Genomic DNA, 24,728 nt, shown 5'->3' with positions numbered 1-24,728 from the left:
ATTGAATTGAATTGAATATGACAGCAGCAGCATTATGCCTCATTCATACACACTCAATCAACAAAAGCGAAACAAAATCCACTACAAAGTCCACCTGAGTGACTCTGTAGAGTGGACCTGTAAAGACCTAGACTTTTTATTCTACTCCATTTATTTGATGGCTGACCCTATGAGTGATATATTTTACAGTCAACATGAGAAAATCTAATAAATTATAGCCAGTAGAATTCTTATATATTGCCCTGTGGAAGGCAATGTTGACCACTTTGGTCTATACTGAAATATATCAACAACTATGATGCCATGAGAATTTGCTGCAGATATTAAAAGATCCCGTAGAGAATAAAAACCTTGCAACCGCCACCAGGCGGTATTCGGCCCGCTTCAGCTCACACACCACGCTCCACGCGTGCTTTTGCCATTTTTGGATTAGCTGGGAGCTGCGAGGACTGCCAATGGCGATGAACCACAGCTCCACACTGAGCTTCACAATGGCTCTTCAGAAACGGAATGCCACGAAGACTACAACCATTTTTATTTATACAGTTTATGACACAAACATGTCTGATGTAAAGGAAAATAATCAGTAAACATACCACAGTATGTAGTACCAACTAGTGTTGTATTTCTTCATTTGGCCTTTTGTTTCACATTTACCTGCTGGTCAGTTCTGCTCATAAACACGCTCATAGTGTTTGTGTGCTGAAGTGACTCCCAGTCCTCTGCAGAGTGCTGTAGGGTGTCGGGCGTTGCAGCTCAGGGGAGGAGACACAGAGGTAACCATGGTGCAGAAAGAGCAAACAGGAAGCCTCAGGAAACTGCTGTTCAGACACACAGTAAAAGGAACAAGATCCACTTGGTCATGGAAAAGTAAACTGGAAATGAGCCAAAACTGGAAAATGGAAATGGAGTGATTGCACATGTAAGTAAAGGATCATTACACAGACAGAAATTCATGAGCAAACTGAACACAACCTATTTTTTATGCTCTCTTTTATGCTGTGTTTTGCTCTCATGTGAAAAATAGAAAAAAAGAGATTTCCCTGATACAAGGCTATCACGGTAATAAAGGTCTGAGCGGTACAGCCCTCGATCAACCTCTCCTGCTCTCTGTCTCTTTCTTCAGGGAACCCCGATCACCTCAGCTGCATCATGGCTCAGAAAACCACATCAAATACAGTCCCCAGACTTGTTGTCAAGATCGTAGGCAGCAAACAGGTCAAGCAGTTTATTGAGGAGCCACGAGAGTGAGTATAATGACAAGGCTGACTGTGTTTATTTATTCAGTGGCTGGAGAAAGTTCCTCTCACAATGTCATAAGCTACATATCAAAGACCCAATTCAAACCTGTAGCCCATGAAAGAATGCTTGATTATAGTAAGTTGTTGATTTCTCTTCCTCTGTGAGGCACTTTGTAGCTGCCATTTGGAAAAGTGTCGAACAAATGAAGTTTCTTCTGCTATTTATTAATATTAAGACCTGCAAGCATCCAGTGTTCAACCTATACAAGTGTGATGTAGAAACTTGAATCGTCATCAGACACTGAGAATGGACTTCACAGTGAAGTAGGAGACATCTCGTGTCCAGCAGGAAAACTTTAGAAATGGACAAATTTCGCATATTTGTAGATTCTGGAAATTTTAATGAGTTAGAAGAAGGAGATGCCTTATTAAGGATTTTAATGTGAAATATTAGAAACATATCAGACACACATTATTGTTCCAAGCAGACTATTAATACATGTCTGGAAGGGATCTTTAATCACTGCTTTTGTTTTTTGAATCAATCCATTTTATTTCTTTTTGTAACTATGGCCAATAACATCCCACTGAGGTTCATGTGGGGTTTTTTTTCTTATTATCACACAGTCGTTAATAATTTCTTGTGTAATTTTTTGTTCATAGAGTCATTTTGAAACCCTTTGAAGGTGTGAGTTAATTTGTCTTGCATTAAAGTTACATTTGTGTTTTCCAGAGGGTGAAGCTCTCTTGTTTCACACTCCCCGCAGCAGAACTAAATTCATATTAACTTCACGTTTCCCAAACAGAGATACAGCAGACTCAGAGAAAGAAGAAACCCCTCCAGCTGAAGCTGTACTTGAAGAAGATTTTGAGAAACCTCCAGAAAAACAAGATGTGGTGTCTGACCGGCGGGCGCAGAACAGAGTGGACTCTGCACTTTGGGCTGTGATCAATCAGGTATATGTGTGATTTATATTTATTTATTAGTGTTCAGATCTATGTAGCACCTTTCAAAACAAAGTTACACAGTGATTCACACAGCGAATAAAAGTCAATATCAAAGATATAAAATATAACAGTCGCATAGAAGTAAAAAAGTTCACATAAAAGTTCATCCATTAATTTCTCCCATCTTCACTTTATATACGGTGCGAGTGAGGAAGTGAGTGAGAAAGAGAAGACCAGTATTTAGTAAAAGTATTCCTCTCAAATACAATATATTAACATGGAACCTGCAGAGTACCCGAATGTAGTCTGACATGGAGGAAAATTAGAGTCTCTGAAAAATGGAAATACTCAAGTAAAGTCCCAGAACTTACGATTGAGTAAATGTACTTATTCCTGTGTTGTTGTAGGTCACTTAGGAGAGTGTACACACAGCACACACTCTGCATGGAGGCTTCACTTCACTGTTTCTCTACAGGTCCCCGACAGGCTGTGTGTGACAGCGCCCTCTGGTGATCGCTCCAGGTCCTACATCCACCCAAACACTCGCCACCAAAACTCTGAACCTAGAGCAGCTCCAGCACTGGAGACGACTGAACAGGTTCTTCTGGAAAATATAACCTTAAAAATACAGCTTTCAATAACACTTTAATGCAGTTAAATAGTCATGAATGACACAGAAATGTGTGAACAAAACAATCGCAGATTCTGACCTTTTGAAGGTCATACACCAATGAGAAGCAGAGCTGTTATCTCTACATTTTTCCTGTATATAATGAAGATGAAATACTTTTAGAATTGAATATTCATATTTGTCCTAAAAAAAAAAAAAAATAGTTTTGCCAGAACCATTTCAAGCAGATAAAATTTTATTAGAAAACTTAGACTTCCTTAAATCTTGAACTGAATCTCTGATTCCTGATGATTTACAAGATTAGGGACCAGGCTGCTTAAATAAATCTCAAATTAAGTTCCTAAACCTCCTTTTAGAAAAGCTGATTGAAAAAGTTACAGCTTCACTTTAGTTCCTGAATTCCAAGCACATCCCATCTTAATGAAAACTTTAAGATGCGTTCGAGTTGTACAAGTGTTTGTTTCCTAATGAATACAAAGCAAAATGTCAAAAATGGCCTCATGCTTCTTTATGTCTTCATGCTGCAGCTTCCAGCTCTCTGATCCCACATTCATAGAGCAGCACTGTTGTTCAGCTGGACCGCTGCCTGACTCTTTCTCTCTCTCACAGAAAGGTGTGTCTGAGGACAGAGATAAGGCCGAGCTCTCCTCAGCTGTCAGGGAGGAGCTGTCTGATTGGCAGCTCCCCTCTCTGAGATCAGCGGAGGACGAAGCGGCAGCTCTCGATCTCACTTTCAGTGGGACGCTGGATCGATCCGAGATCACCCGCCTGTTTCTCAAACATGACGTTCCTCTCAAATTACCAACATTTTCTCTGCTTCTCCAAATGTTTTCTGATAAAAATGATCCAATCCAGGTAAGGTGGCAATAACAGTCAGACACCACACACATACAAGATAATTTTCCTGTTTAGTATTGAGCCTGGAAGTCTTATTCTTTGCCACACTACAGGTGGGGCTCCAACACTACAAATGTCAATCAGTGTGACGATCATTGGTCAAGAGTAAAATATCTTGACAGCTACTGGATAGTAGTGCTGTGTATTTAAGAATCTGGCAATATCACCATACAGGGGTTACAGTTCCATATATTGTGTGAACTGTAAGCAAGGCGTTGTATTGCAATTATTTTCTAAATCTAACTTTAGGAAACTGTCGCAGTAACACACGACCATATGTATAAAATCAGAGTTAAAAAAAACAAACCTTTTTATGCAGTGGTAGGACCGTACTTACCTACGTTTTGTGAAATTAAAGCAAAGAGATTATTTTGTAGAAAAATGGAAAATAAAAGTGCTTGTAGGATTCTTTAAATAAACAAATTAAAGCTACAATATGTAACATTTTCACATTAAACAGTGTATAAACTCTAGCTCTATGTTCTATATGTAGTTGAGTTGTGTTCTTACATTATCCCAAATGTTTCCAACAACTCTGAGAAATCTGTCATTTTATTCAGAAGCTGTCATACATTTGACTGTTTATTCCAGGCTGGAAGCCACATTTTACATCCACATGTTTAGATCTTTGGTGCCTTTTTAAACTTCTAGAACTAGAGTCTAGATCAACTAGAGTTGGAAACCTGATGAAGGATTTTTAGCATCGAGTCTGGATCTTTATAAGGAGAAACAAGCTGAGCTAACGTTTAGCATCAGCAGCTCGGCTCGCAGCCCTCCAGGGACGTCTTTGGTCTGTCCCAACAGAAGTGTGGAGAACCAGTGATTTTTAAGGTGGAATGCTTTATTCAGTGTTGATTTAGTGGTTTTTATCAGCGGGATCTGTTTGTTTTGGAGAGAGGAGACCTCCTGTGGGATAATTTGGGCTCCCGGTAGAAACCTCCTGAACCATGAACACTGAACATGCAGTGATTTTCTTGAAATAAATCCACCAAAAGGATGAACATAATTTATTTTCAGAGCACCTTGACCCTCGTGGGTGGATGTGTGAGAAACCTACCTCAAATAAACCACACTTGTTTTTATCACTTAAAGTTGTATATGGCACTCATTTCAGAGGTAATCACTTTGTTTTACAGATTCATTACAGAGATCTCCTGCAGTTCGTAAGAAGTTCTGCATTCCCTGAGGAACTCCACAATGTCAGTGAGGTAAATCCAGTTTTAAAGGTGCAAGATAAACTAACATGCCAGATTCCGTATCCGCTCTATGCACATGATGTTCTCCTTTCACCTCTCCGCAGCTTCAGTGGAGCTGAACAAGGACAGCGCTTATTCACGACCGTCGCATCACCAATCTGAACACGCAGCAAGAAACTGAGCCAAACTCATCTGCTGCGCGGCTCAAAGGGCTATAACTCATTATAATGTGATAGATTGTGAATGAGTGAGGCCGTTTGTCAACCTATATCATATATACGATTATTACACTACATTCATTTGGCATGCATTTTGACTATTTGACTATTATTTTTTGCCGGCGGTGGGCTGCTGCTGCTCATCAGGAGGGATTCAGTGTGAAGTGTGTTGCTCAAGGAAACTGTGGCAGATGCACAGAGCGGACATACAGTAAAGTACAAACACGCTGAACAGAACGAGCCACACAACACACCACAGTTGTTTGCTTTTTTCTTTATTTTTTTGTAGCTTTTTTTTAGATTTAAGATTTTTTCCCTTTTTTCTTGCTATCCCTGCTTTTGGCACTACATACTTAGGGTGACATGTTAGATTGTTTTTAAAACAAACGTCTATTCAAAGCCTTCATCTTGTGGCAAGCAAAGTATGAATACAGCTAATAAAAATAAAGGTTTACATTTTTCCTCCTTACTTTACACATAAAATAAAAACACTTTTTTGGACCCCTTCAAAAATGGGGGTATTAAAATATTTGACATTTGTATCACAAATCAATGTAATGAGACAAAAAGTAAAACATAAAAACTGTACAAAAATGATAAAATTCATTTTAAAAATTCTTGTGATCAAATGATGTAAAGAGTACATAATTTTGAATTTATGTTACTGACCATAAATCTAATTAAAAGGAGATGCCAGTTCACTTCTTCTGTTGGATGAAATTCAGATTTACTTGATGCCGGACATGTGGGACCAGCGGGAAGTTCGGATTTGGATGCACCACAGAACCTGACGACAGAAGAGAGAATCGCAACAGAAAGTCAGAGCCAGTACAAATGGAGAATAGTTGTGATCGATAAGACAAACGTTTATGATGTCTGACCCTGGGTCACGAAGGGCTTGCCGGGCTGGTAGCCTCCGTTGCCCTGCTGGATAAAGTTCTGGGGCATCCGGTAGGGCCAGGATGGAGACAGGGCGTACTGTGGTGCTTTATTGTGCTCCCATAGCCGAGGGCCTTGGCTCACACCTACATACTGGGCTGGGTGGCCCGACTCTGTAGAGACAACATCCAAACACACTCAGTAACAGAACAGAAGCTAATAATAAAAGTTCTGTAATATTCAGTTTGTGTCAACCAACCAGTGTCCCTTCACCAGTGATGTAATGAACCACTGCACCTCATTTAACCCTTTAATGTCTAAAGTTAGCATGTTTTAATTCATTTAAAAATCAACTTCACGTCAGTTTTAGCTTGTTTTTCTCATCTACATCTGTGAATTTATTATTGAGGATTTATTTTGACCAAACCAGAGTTGCTGCTTGTTGGATTGTTGGTTATTTTGAAACTGTGTTGTTGTGCAACATCTAGCAAATTCTGTATATATAAACCTTTAAAGAGAAAGAGGAAGACACAAAGACAGAGTCACGCAGACGGTGCCACCAAAGTTCACCCAGTGAATACCTGACTTGACTACAGTGCCATTTCCCATGAGTGACCCAGGTTGTGCCATGTGATTGTGCCAGTGTCCTTCCCGTCCTGGCCCGCCGATGCCCAGCTGTCTCCCCGCCGGCTGGGCGAAGATGATGCTGGGGTCGTTCAGGTTCATGGGGCTGGAGTTGCCCCCCGAGCCGGTGGGACTCCCGTTCCCCGACGCTGAACGCAGGGCGAATTTCAGTGCGGGCGGGGAGGGGGCGGTGGGAGAGGACGTGGTGAGGACCGGTCCATGGATGGGCCAGGAGGTGGAAGGGATGTGGACTGGGTGATGAGGCTGCCCCTGGGAGTGGTGGGACTGGTGCTGGTGGGAGGGAAGAATCCCCAGTGCGGTGAGCGCCCCTGGGTGGAACTGGCCTGGGTGGGAGGTCGGGAAGCTGAAGAGAGACAGGGGGTGAGCAGGCTGCTTGGGGGGCCCAGCAGAACTGGTCTTACTGTGGGAGGGCTGAGGGGAACTGGAGGCCTGGGACGAACTCTGGGAGACAGCTGTAGACTGCGGGGAGTAGGGCGGAGTCTGCCGACTGTCGGACTGTTGAAAAGAAGAAAGACAGAATTAGAAATCAGCAATCAGACAAAAGCCACATTTTTATTCAAATATTTATGTATTTAACTGTGAAAACAATTCGATTTTAAATTTAAAATAATGTTTGAACACTTGTGCAGGTTTAAAGGGCCAGTTCACCCAAATTAGTTTAGATTTTATTTAACCGCATTTTAAGATATCACTGTCAACTATTTTCATAGGGATCTTTCCTAAGTCCCACCCCCTTTTGTTATGTGCCCCAATAACAGGTGATCAAGCCTTGGTCAACTTCTTCCTGACCAATCAAAAGGGGGCAAGACTTTGGAAAGGATCAACTGACAGGTGCGTAGTATTGTAAAGTCTTGAGTGAAGAAAACAAAAAATCTTGTTCAATGTAATTTTTCGTGTCTCTGGAATAAATTCTGCTGTAATGTCCAACTATTGTACTCACACATTCAGAGGGCTGTCTGGTCCTTCCAGGGCAGTCTGTAGCTGTCTGGGGGATGGGGATGGACTGGGAGCTCACTATAGTTCGTACCATGTGAGGAGCTGGTGGAAGAAAGAGCCATATGAGCAGTTTTATTTAGTCAGTATTAAGAGAGTTTTTAAAACTATAAGTTAATATTTCAAAATAAGTGTATCTGTTACGAGAATTACAGAAATACTATGAGGAATATGATAAAGAAATATTTGTGTGAATTTAAGATACCCGGTGCTCCAGTGGTCCTCTGTTTGAGGTGGCGGTACTCAGGGCAGTCCCTCCGTACGTGACCCATGTCCCCGCACTGGAAGCAGCGTCTGTCCTTCGGTTCACGCTCCTCCTCTTTTATGTCCTCGTCTTTGTCGTTTTCCTTCTTCTTAATCCTGGCAGAGGAAAAGTTCAGGGTTCAGCATAATAGGGATGAATATTAATAATCATGACACATTCAGTATAAACAAACACGTAAATAAAGACAAATTACAAAAAGTATGTGCTCAAACTACCCAGACATACTGTAACTTACAAAAAAAGTTCGGATTTTAATTGAAATAATAAAGATTTCAACACAATTCCTACATAGTAACTGTACTTTGTGTAACAGTTAAATCGTGATACAATGTCGTTTTCTGTAGCAGACAATGTTATACTTTATACTTTCACTTTTGCAAAGGAAATACACTTTATTTTACCCAGTTCATACCCCACCTCAGAAATAAGGGATTAACAAGAATATATTTGTAGATTTGTGTCTGAGAAATAAAGGAATCTTTTTCGAAATTTCCTTCTACAGCCTGGTGTTGTAAATAAAAAAAAACTGATCATTGAAAAAGAAAGCTACTGATCAGCTTAACCTAACTTACCCTATGTTACTTAGCTGCAGCGTCAGGGGTAAGTAATTCTCTTCCTGTCGCTGGTCTACTCGTTTCTCAACCCTGTCATCTGTTCTTTGTTCCCACTTCGATAACTCTGAGAGGTTCTATAAGTTTCTTTGTTTCTCTTTCCTTAACCCTTAACAGCCTCTTGTCCCGTGTCTCTATTTTGGAGGTTTTATTTTTGGTGTTTGTTGGAAGTAATAATGCTGACAGCTTAAAATAAAAATCATTAAAACTTATTTTGGATATATTGGAGTACTGTGTATTAACTTAAATCAAAATTACTAATAACTTTAATAACTTAAAATGTTCTACTAAGCCTTAAAATAAAAGCCTGGTTGAAATTAAAAAGAAATTAACTTCATTAATTCATGACTTTCTCTCTTCACAGCTGCTCTATGATGGACACTCATTGTTAGGAAGTTAACTGACAACTCCTGGACTGGAAAACATAACTAAAAGCTACAATGATGCAATATACTTCAAAATACATAAATATTTTTATAAAGTGGAACTAGCTATTTCCTAAGTACCTCATTTTGTAATAATGACATTTAATGAACCTGCTCTAGGAGGCATTCATCGAAACTTTACTTAAACTTTACGTTACTGTAGCCATATCAGCCATATGCTTGTTTTTTGTATTGCTCCCTAATATGTATAAAACAGCAGTACTGCTTTAAAAAAAATGCTCATATACATTTTAAATATACTTTACATTGCTAGAAAAAACAAAAGTAGAATTTATAACACATTTATTACTTCTCAGTAGTTTCTTTTAGTTTTTCTTGGATTTCTACCGGGGTGAGAGAAATATTTCCATGTACGGAGAGGGGACAACCTGCGTCTCTTTGGACAGTCCTTCATGTAATGTCCAATCTTCCCGCAGATCCTGCAGCACCGGTCATTGGGCGCCAACTCGCCGTCTGTTAACACCTTCGAGTCAAAGAAGTAGTCCTGCAGCAGAACACAAGAAATTTAACGGGGTCCTGGCAGCAGACTGCATTCATATATGTAACCTTTTGTCCAATTTGGTTGATTCATGAATAACTTACCACTTCAGTGCCGGGGACGGGGTAGAACGGAGTTCCAAACAACTTTCTCCCATTAATAAAGGCCTTCATGATGAAGTTTGTCACTAGAGGAAGCAAAGAAGAAACATTTTCACAGTCTTAGAGGCGGCTGAGATTAAATTCATTCCAATATCAAACTAAATAATAAACTGATAAAAAAAGGCTTGAAAGTACAAGTGCGTAGGATTTAGTGGCATCTAGCAGTGAGGTTGCATATTCCAAGTAACTGAAACCCCTTGACTTAGTCAAGCACAAAGTTGAAACTACGGGGGCCACCAAACTCCCAAAAAATGGTCCCATCTAGAGCCAGTGTTTGGTTTGTCTGTTCTAGGCTACTGTACAAACATGGCGGTTCAACATGCCAGACTCTGTAGGAGAGGACCCGCTCCCTCTGCATATAGAAACAGCTCACTCTAAGGTAACAAAAACAGAACGATTCTTCATTTCAGGTGACTACACACTAATAAAAACATACCTATGAATATTATATTCCATTCCTGCCAATAGATCCTCCTAAATGTTACACACTGGACTTTGAACTACCAGAGAGCAGGTGTATTTGGTAAAAGAAGAAAACATCTCTGACTCTATAACACAACAGAACATACCAACAATCCCAAACCTTTTTATTTTTATAAAACAAATTGCCTTTTTGAATATTTTACACCAGAAATATCAGAATGATGCTGTCGTGTTCAAAAAACATATTTGTTTTTTAATTAAGTACATCGGACTAAAGCACTTACTTTTGCGGGAAACTCCAGCACCAAGATTGTGATTCAAATCGAAGGGATCTGAGGAAAAGGAGAGACAAGTGAGTAGAAGTTAAGACCTAACGTTAAGAAGCAGGTAAAGACAAAAAGGGATAAAGCAGATCCGTGTGAGCACCTTCAATAGCGATGCATTTACTGGTCCACTGTTTCTCAAAGGTGGTGAGGCGTTTGGTTTGGCGGATGCTGATGACGTGTTCTTTGAAGTCAAATTCTTCTGTATAAAAGCGCAGGAGTCCCAACCACAGCTCTCCCACCGATTCCGTGTTCGGCTGCAGCTCTGAGAGAAGCCGACGCTGTGTAGACAGAAGAAACAGACTTACGACCTTAAATTCTGCAGTGTCAAATAATGCAATACTGCCCAGACAAAAAGGACTCAGAGTGTAAGTTTGAGTTTTTATCCATTAAACTCACCAGGTCCTCAAGGTTGTCACAAAAGAAAGCATTCCAGCCATCTACCATCCGCTGGGGCACAGTCGTCCCATCAAAGATCTGAAAAGACATCATACGGAGCTGTTCATATTATTTCATTCAAAGCTAAGCACCCCATTATGTTTCAGGTAGAGCTCATTAGTTCCGTATTTAAAGGGTGTGGTCAGTAATCAGTGAGTGGTACCTCCTGCAGGACGGGAATGACTGGCGGCTGCCTCTGCTGCAGGAAGTAGAGCACCATCAGGATGTACGCGTAAGACGAGAGGCTTCCTCTGGACGCGTCCCCAATGTCGCACCGCTGTGAGCACAGAGGCAGGTTAGTTAGCAAGAGGCAACACACTAACAATTCAGCGCCCTCAAGTGCTCCTCAGACACATATTTGGTGTAGAGTGTATGAGCGATCAGAACATCATTAATTTGCATCAGGAAAAAGGGCAGCAGATTGTGAAAGCCGTTCTTGGTAAACCCTCTCTGGTAAAACACTTCAAGCCTGTTTCATCTCTGACCAAGCATCACTGAGGAGTCAAGTCTGTTTTACCCAACTGGTATGCCACAGTGCTCTGACTACATCTGTACAGCACTACAGCGAGGTGAGAAGTTAAACCGGAGGTCAGCAAAGACAAGAATCTCAACTCTTCCCCTTTAAATTCAAACGTAAACCACCTAGTGTGGATACCAGTAATTAAACGTAGATACTTAGTGGTGGAGATCTGCATATCATCAATCATTAAATCAAACATGATGCGTTTCTAAAATGTCCAAGCAACTAATTTATTTATTTAAATCTGGCTGTTACAAAGAGAATTACCGGCTAAGAAAATTAGTTTTAATGCCGTAAATCACTAAAAGAACGTAACACATTCATTTAGAATGAAGTTGCAAACCAAATCTACATATTAAATGTATTTTGATGTCAGGACGGTGTAGTTATTGGATATTTTCAACTAGAGCTTGTGAATGTCAATTAAACTGACAGACAAGTTTCTAACAGACCCTTGAAGGAAAGACTATAACAGAAAACTGCAAACTGAACGGTCCAAACGCAATCAGTTGGTTTGTCAACTTTCACATACCTTTGCAAAGACTTTCATTGTGTATCCCAAGAATTGCACACGTGGATCCAGGGCTGCATACGTAGCCAGCATTCTGGTGTTGTGTTGAGCCTGCGAGTCCAAAGTAATTCATTTAGCATTTTCAATAAATAAAAGGCCCGTCTAAGCACCGTATAAAAACAGAAAAGGCTGGTGTGGGGGCCTTGTTCACTCACCAGTGTGTTATAAAGGCTAATATCTCCCTCCAGGCCACTCTGTCTGTGTTCGAACTTCACAATAGGCACTTTAGCTGTTGTGATAGGCAAAATGTTCCTCAGACCTGTGATCACGGGAAAACAGGGGATCATAACCAGTCAGATTCAGCCCTTGACACACAGGTACAGATAGATTAGAGATAATACGTAAATTCACCTGTATGCTTCTTTAGCACTTTTGCAAGGCCTTCAATGATCTCTTTGCAGTTCAGCTTCTGTTCAGACAAAACAAAAATTAAATCTAACAGTGATCGGGAATATACGGGTCACCTCTCTACTTCCACGAAGGAAGCGTGAGTTGCATTAAACAGCAGTTTGTGCCTTTAGTCTGCCTACCTCTGCAGTCTCGTGGCCCTCCAGAGTCATGCAGATGTCAAGGTCACTGTCACGGAAGCCGAAGCCGTTCTTGGAGGAGCCAAACAAGCAGAGCTGAGCTTTATCTGTGGATCACACACACACACACACACACACACACACACACATTCTCATTTCTATCCAAATGTAAAACACACATTCTGTACTATTACTGGACATTCATACATATATATAGCACTGGTTTCTCAAATAATAGTCAGTTCAAATCTGGGTAAAATATAGGAACATCAGTTTCTCTTAAACAGAAACACTGTTCATTCTGATAGATTCATAGATTCTCATGGTGTTAGTGAAACAATTTCTGCAGATGTTTCACAATAAATGCCTTCCAGGGAAGACGTCAGCCCTTTTTCCACAGCCCATACAAGGCCAGAATGTTACGTCGTTGTTCAAGATGAAATGGAGAGTCATTGTTGTTCCGCCTCTGAGCCGGCAGCAGGGGTAGTAACAGAGAGAAAATTGGCTGGACAGGCCACACGTGTGTGCATAGTGAGTGTGTGGATAACTCGAGAGGGAACGGGCGGTGAATGCGAACGGTTCGGAAGAAGAAGAGAGCAGTGAAGTTGTTAATCTGGCAGTAAAGTTACACTGCAAGTTTCAGCTTGTCAGTGAATAAAGGCTTTTGCTTCCTGAACGGCAGCATGCCATCTAAAAAACACACACTAGGGCGGCATTATGCTGCTGTTGCTGGGTTCAGTGTGAAAAAGCAAAGGTGGCGTAATGGCGGTCATTCTCTACAGTGCTGTTGTGGGATCTCTGTAAAAAGGGCTATTATGTGTCATGAACTGCTGAAAGACTTTTAAATTGGAATGTGCAGAGGAAGCATTAAATCTGCATAAACAGAAAAAAAAAGCAACAGCAGCAAATGAACACATATGAGAGAGAGAGAGAGAGAGAGAGCGAGAGCGAGAGCGAGAGCGAGAGCGAGAGAGAGAGAGAGAGAGGCTTGAGACTAGAATATATTAAATAACCAGAACATACACTGCAGCCAGAAAAAAGGCCTGGTTCTCTCTTCACTGGAGGAACACACATAAAGGCTCTGGCCAATATTTGAGGATTTGCTGTAATTTATGCGTCACGCTCACCATTGTACTCCTTCCTTATAAACCTCTCCAGGCTGGCGAGGATCTGCTCCCGCTTCTGCTGCTCAGCATGTGTAGGTGACAATTCATCTATAAACAGAACAGAAACTCAGTCACACAGAGCTGCACTGATTAATCAATTAGTTAAATACAACTAAACGATTAATGCAATATAAATAGCTGTTTGTCTGTCTTAGTCTCAGTTATAGTAAATTGAATATTAGGGGGTTTTGACATTTGATGAAGTCACTTTGTGCTCTAGGATATTGTGAAGGGAAATTTTACACAATTTTAGGATGTTTTCATGAGCAAACAATCTATTTTATTCTAGAAAATAACCAGCAGAATATAGTACAGTAATGAAAATAATAATTAGGTGCAGCACTACAATCACATAATATTGATTATTGTAAGTAAGTTTAAGTAAGATTATTGTATAAGTGGTAGGTTAGAGTAAACCCACTAAATCCCATTTCCTATAATATTATAGTTGGGAGTAAATGTAATGCAGTTTACTTTTTAATGGGTTTTAAGTACATACAAAAGAAAATGTGGGTTTATTCTGAAACCAGCTTCAAGAATCTAAATTAATCAGTTTCATGAGAATATCAGCCAGTGCTGTGCAATTGTTCTACTCAACTGTTTATCCTCTCTTCCCAAAGAGAATGTAATTTAAATCAAAACATTTTACTGCAGTGACTCTCTAGAAAAGACTATCGAGTACGTACAGTAGCACAATTTGCAGAGTCCGTCGAGGATATCTCTGAAGCGGTCGTTCATGGGGGGCAGAGGCTTCAGCTCAATCTTCTTAAAGTCTTCAGGACACTCGTCCTTCAGGTGACCGTCGCGTTTGCAGATGCTGCACACGACAGTTGGAGGCTGGAACCAAAAAGTTCAAGCACCGTAAATAAAAAGAGCAAGATAATGGCATAAATGATGGCTATATTAAATTGGGATTTAGTATTTTTGGCAATACAATCTAATAAAAAATTAAAATACAATTAGTATTCAACTAAAATATATATTTTTTCCAATTAATTCCATGTTACTGTCTATTAAAAACATGTATGCGTTGAGTGAATGGTGTTCATCATAATTACCTTCCCACCAGTGAAAATCATCTTATCAAACACATAGTGCAGATCCTCTGAAGCAACAGGTCCGTCCTTATCTGAAACACTGCTTTCCTCCTCCTCTTCCTCCTCCTCCTCCTCTTCCTCCTCTTCCTCCTCCCCCTCCTCGTCACTGTCCAGCAGGCCGTTGGGGGAGAAGGAAGGTTTGTTCCCCTCACTGAGAACCATGTCCATGAGGCAGGAATCTAAAGTCTTCTCATCCTTCTTTGTGGACGGACCTGAACCGTCTTCATCATCGCTGTCAGGCTCCTCGTCCTCCTTCGACCCCCGGTGCCCGCTCTGAGAGCTCTTACTTTTCCCGACGTCGTCTTCCTTGTCCACAAACACAGCCTCCTTCTCGACCGCTTCCAATTTTGCCCCTTGCTTCCCTGCCTTCTTGCGTCTCTGGCGGCCCCCGGTGCCCCTTCTCTGAGGGCAAGCGAAGTATTTGTAAGCTGTACGGAAGCGCTCTTGGATGTACTCAAACACCATTTGGCTGTTCAAGCTTCGGGCAACATTCCTCTTCAAGGCAAAAGGATCTAAATGAAGAAGAAGAAAAAGACACACAGAGTGAATTTCTGATATTTCTCCAGACCTGTAAGATGAGTTTTCCAACAGAGTGGTCTCTCACCTTCAATAGCGAGCCTGCGCCGAGGCCAGTTCTTCACTTCCCTGGAGAGGAGCTCCTTTAAGCGGATGCTGATGATGTATTCTTCAAGGGCAAACTCCAGTGTGTAGAAACGCAAGAGCTCCAACCACAACTGGCCCAGTGACAATCCTTTGCCCAGGTCCAGGGTTAGGCGGCTCTATAAGCCAAAGCATGGTGACAAAGTATGAATATCAACACTGCCCTCCATAAAAGTATTCGAAAACAAAAGCAATCTAAATTGTTCTCGTGTGCCGGCAGTGAGACTCACTAAGCCTTCTGAATAATGAGTATCTTCAGGTTTCTTCTGCTCCGGTTTGGATCTGCCTTCTCCTCTGGCCTCGTTCCGGTTCTCGCCTCGTCCGTCCGTGGAGCTCGGAGGTCTGCGCTCCCATCGGACAAACATGTCCAAAGTGATTCCAGTTAGGTGATACTCATCCACGCGTTTCACATCAAAGCTGTCGATCTGAAAGAGAAAAATGAAGTCAAACGCAGGAAAACTAGTAGTAAGCAAATATATGAGTGTTAAGTTTCTTCATATGCACTTTAAAAAAATATAGCGAGTGTAACTCTGTAGCACCCTGATTTACAGGTAAGTCTATGTTTCCTAGCAACCGCAATATGCCTCTCATTACAAAAAACAATGCATCAGTTTGATCAGGTTAAGAGATACAAGAGGGAAAAGCAACGTTGTGCCTTGCTTTGAGGTATGCTCCTCTCATTATACTTGTTATACTCACTCTGCTAAATTATTTTCAGACTTTGCACAAGTAAAAAGCAATTCAGTTATTCTTTAACCTAAAACCCCCTGAAGATCTCGTCTTTGCTGACCTCCAAGGGTTAACGATCTCACCCTGATGCAGTGATGTACAGGAGTATTACAAAACCTAGTGACATCACTGTTGGGAGTTGTTACAGGTGCGCACCCAGCATTAATGTTAAACAGGTTCAAAGGGAAGTAAAAAATAGTTTTTCAGCCTGGTTAAGCAGGGATTGGCACGAATACTCAGGTACTTGTTTAGACGACTTTTGTATTCGTTCAACGTATCGAGGACTCAAATTAGTTCTTTGAATGCGCATCCGCAGATAACAACGCTATCTAACATTAAATTTGTGGATAGAAGTTCAATGATCGACCAGAAAACAGCTCAGATGGCAACCTCCCATCACCTCATTTGCAAATGTTGAAGCAGTGTTAGTGAGCACAGCGTTACTTGTCGCAATGCGAGTACACAAACATGGAAATGTATAAACTCCTCAATGTGCAACTTCAGGTAACCTTGGTTGATTATATGCATATCTTTCCTATTCTTCATCCTGCAATCACATTTATGATCATCTGTCTGCGTGCAGCCTGACTAGCCTGAAGGTCTGAAGAAAGGAATGTTCAAGGAGGAAAAAAGAAAGTCCCCACCTACACTTATCTAAACATTGCTAGGTCTTCCTGGTGGTAAATGTGCTAAAACACAACCTCTACTTCCTTTAAAAGCATTTACAAACAGTGATGCCATTAATGATAAATACACTCTTAGGTAAATGGGTCATTTTATATCTTCATGCAACTATGAATATGAATTTTACATCTTAAAGAAATCAATGATTTATACCAGCCTCTGTATTATGCAAATGTATGCAGCATAGTGCTAAAAAAAAGTCTAACGAGATCATCTAAACAGCAGTGGAGGGATGATTTCTATTTTTCTTTAGTTAATGTGACTGCTCACAATAAGACAGGCACACTTTCAAATCAACATCTTATGTTTAACCCGCGGTTCCCAACACACCTCTGAGCCACGAGTCTTTTTCAAGAAACATGAGACGAGGCACACGTGAAGAATGTGGGTCATCCTGTGCATTACATAAAACGGGCACACGCTGTCTACCTAACACCAGACTCAGACACACAGACTACTGACTGAGTGTCTGAGATGTTTTAAATTTCAGTCTTTTTCCTCTTTCACACACAGCAGACGAGCTGTACATGTAGGAGCTTCTTGTTAATGAGTGCTGTACCTGGCCCTGATTGTATTTCAAAACCTATAACCAGGTAACCTCTCTTTCTCTGAAAATGTCTAAAATGGGTCACCAGTCGTAAATATACCTGGTCAGCCCGCCCAGGTCAAGTCTATGTGGGAATAACTGCGGGTTCATGTTCAACCCATCTTTAAAAAAAACAACAACAAAGCATTCGAATACTGCTCTGGAACAGATTACAATGATGGTCGTAGAATTGAAGCATTTGGGTCAGACCTAGTAATTTCCATAACAACAGTCTTTATCATTAAATAAGTTAGTTCAAAAACAGGTCTCTGTTCTTCATGATTGGCAGTAGAGCACCCTTGGAGTTCTGCTGACGAGAGCGCACGCACAGACAAAGACCTGAAATACAGAGCGCTTCACCTACCCAACGGCCCAGGTAGACGGGGAGGATGGGCTCTTTCCTCTGCTGCAGGAAGAAGATGACCATGAGTGCAAAGGAGTATGAGGGGATGCCACCTTCGGCCTGGCAGTCGATGTGACACAGCTACAGAGCAAAGCAAGAAGAAGAAAAAGGCTTTTTGTTTGCATTCACGTTTTAGCCTTCAACTGTAAAATCAATCAGACTTTATCTATAGAACACTTCTCATACAAGCAAAATGTAAGGGCTTCACCCATTAAAACAGCCTTTTATTTTCAGCATCTGGACAAACAGGTGATCAAGCTTGCTTGCGATTTCCTTAAAAAGAGTCAGCACTGCCATTACAACACATTTATTTCTGGTTTGTCAGCTTTAAAATCCAAAGAGTCCAGCAACAGTGTATTATTTTTACACTGTGGAACTGGTATATTGTGCTTGCCATTAAACATATTAACTAGAAAAAGACTAAAATATGGTTTATGACATCTGCTTATCTACACGAAGAGAAATGAAAGCCACTGAACACACTGAAACCCATGAAGCTATTTATCGTTTCTTCTTTCAGCTGAGGAGTCAGTGGCAGCCTTACCCTTGCCCAGTAGCGGAAGGCCAGCACCAGGGGGACCAATCTGGGCTCCAGTTTAGCCAGGGCGGCCAGGTGATTGGTGGTGAGACAAGCGACGTCATTGCCTGCACTCACTTTACACATCAGCCCGCTGCACAGAAACAAAGGTGAGGGAAGAGAACCGTGAAAAGTTGGATCAAACACTAAATTGACACTGAACAGAGGCTCACTCTACCGGGAGTGAGGGATACAAAACATTATATTATAAACTTCATCAGATGTTTCTGGGTAGGAACCAGATCCTTTGAGAGTCCTTTTAGGGGAGCTAACTGCACATAGCAACCTTTATTACGTTATTAGCGTTAAAAAGGTGTCACACGTATACTTTGTGTTTCAGTCAACAAAAATGTGGCGTGCCTTCCTGGACTACGCTGAATCTAAGCTTTAAATTGTATTGTAGACCTACAGTCATACGTTACCCTCCGCATCATTAATTTCCATCCTTTTTGCAGTGTTGTTTTAATGCACACCATTTGCATTGAAATGATCTGTAAAACTGAAAACGAACCTATGCTACAACAAAAGCTTTATGTGGAATATACTGCTCTCTTTTTGGAAGAGATTTCTTGGGGGCACCAAAGTTGGTGCCAGACTGTAAATTAGTGCTAGAACAGCAAGACTCAAAGGTCAGGCAAGTAGGTGTTGATAATGTGCTGTAACAATGTGCAGTTACACTAAGCTGAGATCATCAAACAGCTGACTGTGCTGTCTGAGACAAACTAAAAGCACCAGGTCGCAATCATAAAAAGACTTACTGCTTCTAATCATCAATGTAAAGTCACAGACAAATATTTAAAAATATCACACATACTTAAAACTACTCCCTTTCTAGGCATTAATGAAAAATAATCCAAACATCATTGAGAGTAAACTGACAAAAAATATACACATACAGATTCAAAACAAGAGTAACACTCACCTGCAAACATCCCGACAGAACACGGCAGGAACTTTGGCATGAAAATCTGACTCAACCTCAGAAAATTCAGCTAGAAAGAAGGAAACAGAAAAACCAGTTAATGAACTTGAAGGAAGTTGCAGACACACACATTCATTACAGGAATTTTTTGGGAGATTACAGACACACTGACACACATGACAGAAAAAGATTACAATGCACGGAGCAAAACTTACGACTGTTCTTAAGGATTTCCAGCACTTGAATCAAGACCTCAGGTTGTGTCATCTGAACAGACAAAAGTAATGAGAGAAAGTGAGACCATCAACTGTGAGACCAAATGTCACTGCTGCTTTACAATGTCCTCTTTATTTTATTAAAACCACGTTGTGAAATGGCAGGAGCAGACTTACTGAGGAAGGGTGGGTGACATCAATGTTGATATCACTCGTCTTGAAGGCAAATCGGGTAAGACATGAACCGTAGAGGCGGAGAGCACACGCTGGAAAACCAAAGAAAAGATATCGAAATAAACATACAATAAAAACAATCGCAAGCTTGTGACAAACTGCTTTTATAAAAAACAGAAGTAGACACTCAGGATCAGCTAATTTTACACAGACTTCAAATTCAAATGTTTCTCAAGGCGTTTCCTCTTTTTACACTACTTGCTAAAGGAAATAAAAAGGCTGAGAGACATCACAGCATACAACCTGAGAGGTGCTTCTTTATGATCTCCTCCATCCTGATGACCACGGCCTTCCGAACCTCAAAGTCCTCCTCTGAGATCCCGAACTGCCGGGCTGTCTCTAGGACGGCCGCGTCCACGGCCCTCAGCTGGGCAGCGGAGGCGGGCGGCAGGGCACGCAGCTCATTCTCCTCCTGTTTTTCCTGATACACCAGAGCCAGAATATGTAAAAAACACTTACTTACCCTTACTTCATACCCATACAGAAGAGAATTAAGAATAACACAGACTTGCCATACCATTATGTTCTTCTTGTGTCTCTTCTCCTTGATGTGCTTGTGCGCTCCTTGAATGTTCTCAATGTGCACAGAACAAAGCTTGCATAAGTATTGGTAGTTCGGGTACTCAGGGGACTGCTGTGAAAACAAAGAAAGAGGCAAAAGCAATCAGTTTATTTAGGTTTGACATTTGTCCTCCACCTGATCCTAATCACAATCCCTAGTGCATGAAAAACACAGACCAGTAATGATTTAATCGGACAAAGAAAAAGAAGGGAAGGGTTTCCATTATTATTCTTATTTATCAAAATAAGCCAAACTTCTCCTGTGCATGTGTTTAATTTTGTCTTAAAGGACCAATAATCCCCAACTGATATAATTAACTCTATGAAAGTTTAAAGATCCCCTCCAGACATGTTTTTATGAGATATAAAAATACTCTGGCGGGAATAATACTTTGTGTCTGATTTGGTTTCTCCACAAAAAAGTTGAATTACCTCGTTTAAATTCTCACTACTCCTCCCTCATCACAAAATCTAGAAACTACAAATTTACAATAACAGGGTCTTCAAGTTTTCAGTCTACATTAGTGTGGTTTGACGTCAACTGGTTGTCACTATTCATCAACGCATTCTCTCTCTACTGCAGAGGTTTACTGGCTGAGGTATGATTGGATTGTTTCCTCACCTTCAACAGTCGGTGGATGTAGTCTCTGTAGAGGCGCTCCTCTGCCTGACGGAGGCCCAGCTGTTGCTCTGTCAGGGGCCCGTCCTCCACAGTGGGCCTCACCACTGTGCCCTCTTCAACAGACTGATGCATCAATGCAGCAGCTTTCCCCCCTACAGAAAACAAAGACAAAGCAGTTTAACAGAGACACATATCAGTGGATAAGATATAATGCTCTGCAAAAACAGCTTGCAACCCTACCATGGGTCTTTTCCTTTGCTGGAGCCACAGTGGAGCTCTTGGCCTGCACAGTGAGACCTTTCTCAGGTGTCCCGGGCACTGCAGGAGAGCTGGTCTCTCTGCTTGCTGAGGGGCTGCTGTCTGAAGAAAGAGACACCCTGGAGTCAGGGGCCTGCGTCACCAGTTGCTGCTGTGAGCTTGCCACTTTACCCTTCCCTCTCTCCCCAGAACTCGTTCTTCCAGTCAGTCTCGTCAGCCTGGAGGGCCGCCCTCTCCGCTTGTCCTGGGGGGTATCTGTGAAAGTCTTTCCAGGCCCGCGGCTTCCTATAGTATGTTCATCCTTGGCGGCAGTCAGGTTTTCGTGTCTGCGTGGTGCAGACTTGGTACCGTCTCTCTGCACGGAAGTTTCTTTGTTTGACTTTTCGCTGGACAAAGCTTTGGCTCCTCTGGGCTGAGACTGTCTGCCTGATTTTACTGGACTTCTGGACTCATCCATCCCTCCTGCCCTGCTGCTCTCGTCCCTGGTGGAGTCAACACCACGCTGAGAATGACCAGGGAGGCAGGCCACCTAAAGTCTGGGTAAAAAAAGAAAAAAAACACACTACAAAATCAATGTGACAGCTTGTTGAAGCTTCTTTTACCAATTCAGGTGAAGCTATGTGACCACATATTGTATAAATCTACTTCACATGTAACCTTATGGCTTATGTAAACATAAATATACAGAAGTTACTCAACTAACAAAGAGAAATCCTAATTCTTACAGTCTTACTACAAACACTATGGTCAAATAAACTAGTAAGTTCTGATTGCTTACAGTGTTGCTGCTGCAACTATTTTTGACATTTCCCATGTAAAATAAATTAATTAATAATTAAAAATAACATTCATTTTACTTCCTGTTTTATTTCTAAAAATAAAAGAAAAAGATGATGTTGATGTTGCCACAACAACTTTCGTACATTAACAAAGTTTTGTGGCTTGATTTTAGGGAGAATTCACTGATTTTCTTGTGGACAAAAACTTCACCTCGACGTGTGTGTATCAGGTTTTTTTAAATCAGTACTAAATATGTTGGTTTGAAATTAAAGGAAGCAGTGTGAGATGGTGATCAGTCCGCAAAAACAAAAATCCCAATCTATTTTAAATCTTTCACGTACATTTCTCACAGGATAAACTACATGCAGCATCTCACATGTTTGGAACTAGCAATGATTATCGCTTAATTGGTTAACCTAACTTTTATTTTCTCCATCAACACATTAATCGCTTGGTAAACAAAATGTCTGAAAAAAGGTGAAAAAAAATGCTACAATTTCCTACATTTCAAGGTCACGTCATCAAATTGCAACCAGTCCAAAAGCTACGGCTATTTTGAACATTCTCACAACGGAGAGGCTGGAAACAGAGAACGACTGGCACGTATGCTCAACGTCGACACAATTAATAAACGATCAAAATAGTTGCCGATTAACTTTCTGTCCACTGAGTAATCCTTTTAGATCGAGTGCACATCAAACAATGGCAGCAGAGCAGTAATAGCCGATTCTAAGTCAAAAGAAAGCTAAAAAAATGTGAGTTTTTAAACGGACACTAAAACATCTTGATTGATATTTATGTTCCCTTCTTCCCTGATATGATAATTACACAGTTTGGGTCCATAACTGCAGACCGCATCATTGCTGCTGTACCTAGATTTTGGTACAGTGCGCAGCGTTGAGTCAGTGGACTAACAGAGACATCTCTCTGAATCATAAAAACTACGTAGTGGAAGGGAAAGTCTATAAATACATATTTTCCTGCAGCTAACTGGAAGCCAGTGCAGGGACTTAAGAACGGGAGTGAGACGAGACCGTTTCTTTGCTCCAGTTAAAACTCTGGCAGCACTTTTTCTGCTGTAACTCCAGCTGATTTGGGAGACCTGTGAACGGTACCTTGACCTTGTTCCCAATACAGCGTAGAGCTGAGATCAATTAGCTGGTGACAGAAAATAAGCAGCAACCATTCTGGCTCACTGCTCATGTCGTTTAATCGATAAAAAAAATGACAAACATTTTCCACTTTTAGCTTTTCATATGCAAGAGTTTGCTTTTAATCTCTATTGCTGTAAACTGAATATCTTTAGGTTTTGGACAGTTATAAAATGTATAGTATGCATTATTCCAATAATTAAATTACAGTACAATAATTCTCATTTAGTTTGTTTGTTGTGTAAACAACAACAATATTATATGATCCATTTTTGCTCTCCTCGTTCTTAGCCTCCGGTGTGTATAAACTACAGTTTATAGGTAATTACAGTCACTGGTTATCTTCCTGTATTGGCCACAAGAAGCAGATAATTAACAGGTTTCGTATTGACAAAAAACTAACTTTCAGAAAGCACGAAGCCTATTTTTCTACATATGTTTTTCATTTTATAAGCAAAATAATCTATTGACAGATCAAAGTAACAGTCAACAGGTTAATTGATCAAAGAAATGTGTGTAAGTTGCAGCCTTAATACAGTGCTTATCACACATTTCCAAAGGTTTACGCCGCTGTAAACGATTGAAAGGAGGCACTAATATAAATCTACTCTTGTCAGCGATGTTTACCGACCCTCTAAACACAAACTCATCTCATGAGGTCGAAGCAGGAGCAGTGACGTGTCAACGTCCGTCTCCTCCTTTAACTGTGTATCCTTCATGGCTGCTGTTAGGAATTAATTACGGCTAATGTTAGTTTATGGTTAGGCGTCTCGTGCCTAGGGATGGGACGATATACAATATAGATGCGTATCGCAATAAATAACATAAATTAATCGTGGTGAATTTCCTATATTGCGATAATTGTGAATCAATGAGCTTCTGTAATACAATAAATATATATCTGTGATTATTTTGACGTATATTGCGATTCACGATTATGTGGGAATTATCACTTTTTTGCATTACAGAATTAATTTACACAAAAATAAACAACTATTAAAATCATGATGTGGATTTTTTAGGGGGTCTTTAGCAAACAAACGTGTTTTCTTCCAGGCTTTGTTAGATGAGGACACCTCAGTAGTTATATAATGCTGTTTGTCACACATTTAACCTTCATCCAAACATCACAGCTCGTTTCCATCACACTTAGATCACCTGTGAAGTCGTCTAATCGAGTAAAACTGAACTTTGGATTGTATTCATCACAGTAACATCCAACATTACAAGCCCTCGGTTCACGTTTCACAACACTGCTATCTAGTGGTTTGGAGTTTAAATACAAAAACCGATAAAAAAAATAAATATCACAAAACAAAATATTGCAATACTGATATCTCCTGATATTATTTAAACACACAACAACCGCGTATTACTATTACTTTAGCCACGATCACTGCGGCTGTGTGACATACCGAGCCGTGGATCAGGGATTACTGCTGATGTTCAGTTGTGAGGAAAACGAAACTGATGTTGTTGTTGTTTTGGGGGGGGGGGGGCAGACTCCGACACAACACTGTTAACTCAACTTCCACAACAGGGGACGGAAAGAGAGAAGGGGTCAACATGCACGCAGATATCATCGACTCAGAGAAATGCTCACCATTAAAGCCCAAATGTGTTTCCTGTGTTGTAGGAAGGACTCGCGTTGACTTCCTGGGGGAGGGGGGGG

General features: G+C 40.9%; 2 protein-coding genes across 2 annotated transcripts; one reads left to right on the top strand and one right to left on the bottom strand.

The window, feature by feature from the left end:
- The first annotated feature begins 795 nt into the window (after positions 1–795).
- On the top strand, positions 796–5,296 carry LOC118321796 (uncharacterized protein C1orf87). The gene is made up of 7 exons (XM_035653312.1): positions 796–922; positions 1,127–1,247; positions 2,048–2,198; positions 2,665–2,787; positions 3,430–3,675; positions 4,854–4,925; positions 5,018–5,296. The coding sequence occupies exons 2-7, from the start codon at positions 1,153–1,155 to the stop codon at positions 5,030–5,032; spliced, it is 702 nt and encodes a 233-aa protein (XP_035509205.1). The 5' UTR covers positions 796–922; positions 1,127–1,152; the 3' UTR covers positions 5,033–5,296.
- A 93-nt stretch (positions 5,297–5,389) lies between these two features.
- tut4 (terminal uridylyl transferase 4) lies at positions 5,390–24,728 on the bottom strand. The gene is made up of 30 exons (XM_035653311.1): positions 24,660–24,728; positions 21,108–21,661; positions 20,868–21,019; positions 20,202–20,318; positions 19,928–20,105; positions 19,628–19,716; positions 19,451–19,502; positions 19,236–19,305; positions 18,281–18,407; positions 17,698–17,817; positions 15,565–15,759; positions 15,279–15,453; positions 14,636–15,186; positions 14,264–14,414; positions 13,539–13,625; positions 12,415–12,518; positions 12,236–12,293; positions 12,040–12,143; positions 11,846–11,935; positions 10,957–11,070; positions 10,755–10,832; positions 10,459–10,636; positions 10,317–10,364; positions 9,553–9,635; positions 9,339–9,454; positions 7,854–8,008; positions 7,596–7,693; positions 6,592–7,150; positions 6,013–6,183; positions 5,390–5,918 (listed from the first exon to the last, which is right to left on the bottom strand). The coding sequence occupies exons 2-30, from the start codon at positions 21,580–21,582 to the stop codon at positions 5,830–5,832; spliced, it is 4,584 nt and encodes a 1,527-aa protein (XP_035509204.1). The 5' UTR covers positions 21,583–21,661; positions 24,660–24,728; the 3' UTR covers positions 5,390–5,829.

Source organism: Morone saxatilis, unplaced genomic scaffold (assembly GCF_004916995.1).
Source record: "Morone saxatilis isolate NCDOM2014 unplaced genomic scaffold, NCSU_SB_2.0 Contig12, whole genome shotgun sequence".
Lineage (NCBI taxonomy): Eukaryota > Metazoa > Chordata > Actinopteri > Moronidae > Morone > Morone saxatilis.
This window is presented reverse-complemented; position numbering and strand designations above follow the sequence as displayed.

What these genes read in the sequence shown, in the direction of transcription:
- LOC118321796 (XM_035653312.1), top strand. Translation starts at nt 1,153, where the DNA reads ATGGCTCAGAAAACCACATCAAATACAGTCCCCAGACTTGTTGTCAAG. An exon ending in TTTGGGCTGTGATCAATCAG is followed by an intron (nt 2,199 to 2,664) that starts GTATATGTGTGA and finishes GTTTCTCTACAG; the next exon opens with GTCCCCGACAGGCTGTGTGT. An exon ending in CACTGGAGACGACTGAACAG is followed by an intron (nt 2,788 to 3,429) that starts GTTCTTCTGGAA and finishes TCTCTCTCACAG; the next exon opens with AAAGGTGTGTCTGAGGACAG.
- tut4 (XM_035653311.1), bottom strand. Translation starts at nt 21,582, where the DNA reads ATGGATGAGTCCAGAAGTCCAGTAAAATCAGGCAGACAGTCTCAGCCC. An exon ending in ACATCCACCGACTGTTGAAG is followed by an intron (nt 20,319 to 20,867) that starts GTGAGGAAACAA and finishes TTGTTTTCACAG; the next exon opens with CAGTCCCCTGAGTACCCGAA. An exon ending in GACTGTCCAAAGAGACGCAG is followed by an intron (nt 8,009 to 9,338) that starts GTTGTCCCCTCT and finishes TTCCTCTGCCAG; the next exon opens with GATTAAGAAGAAGGAAAACG.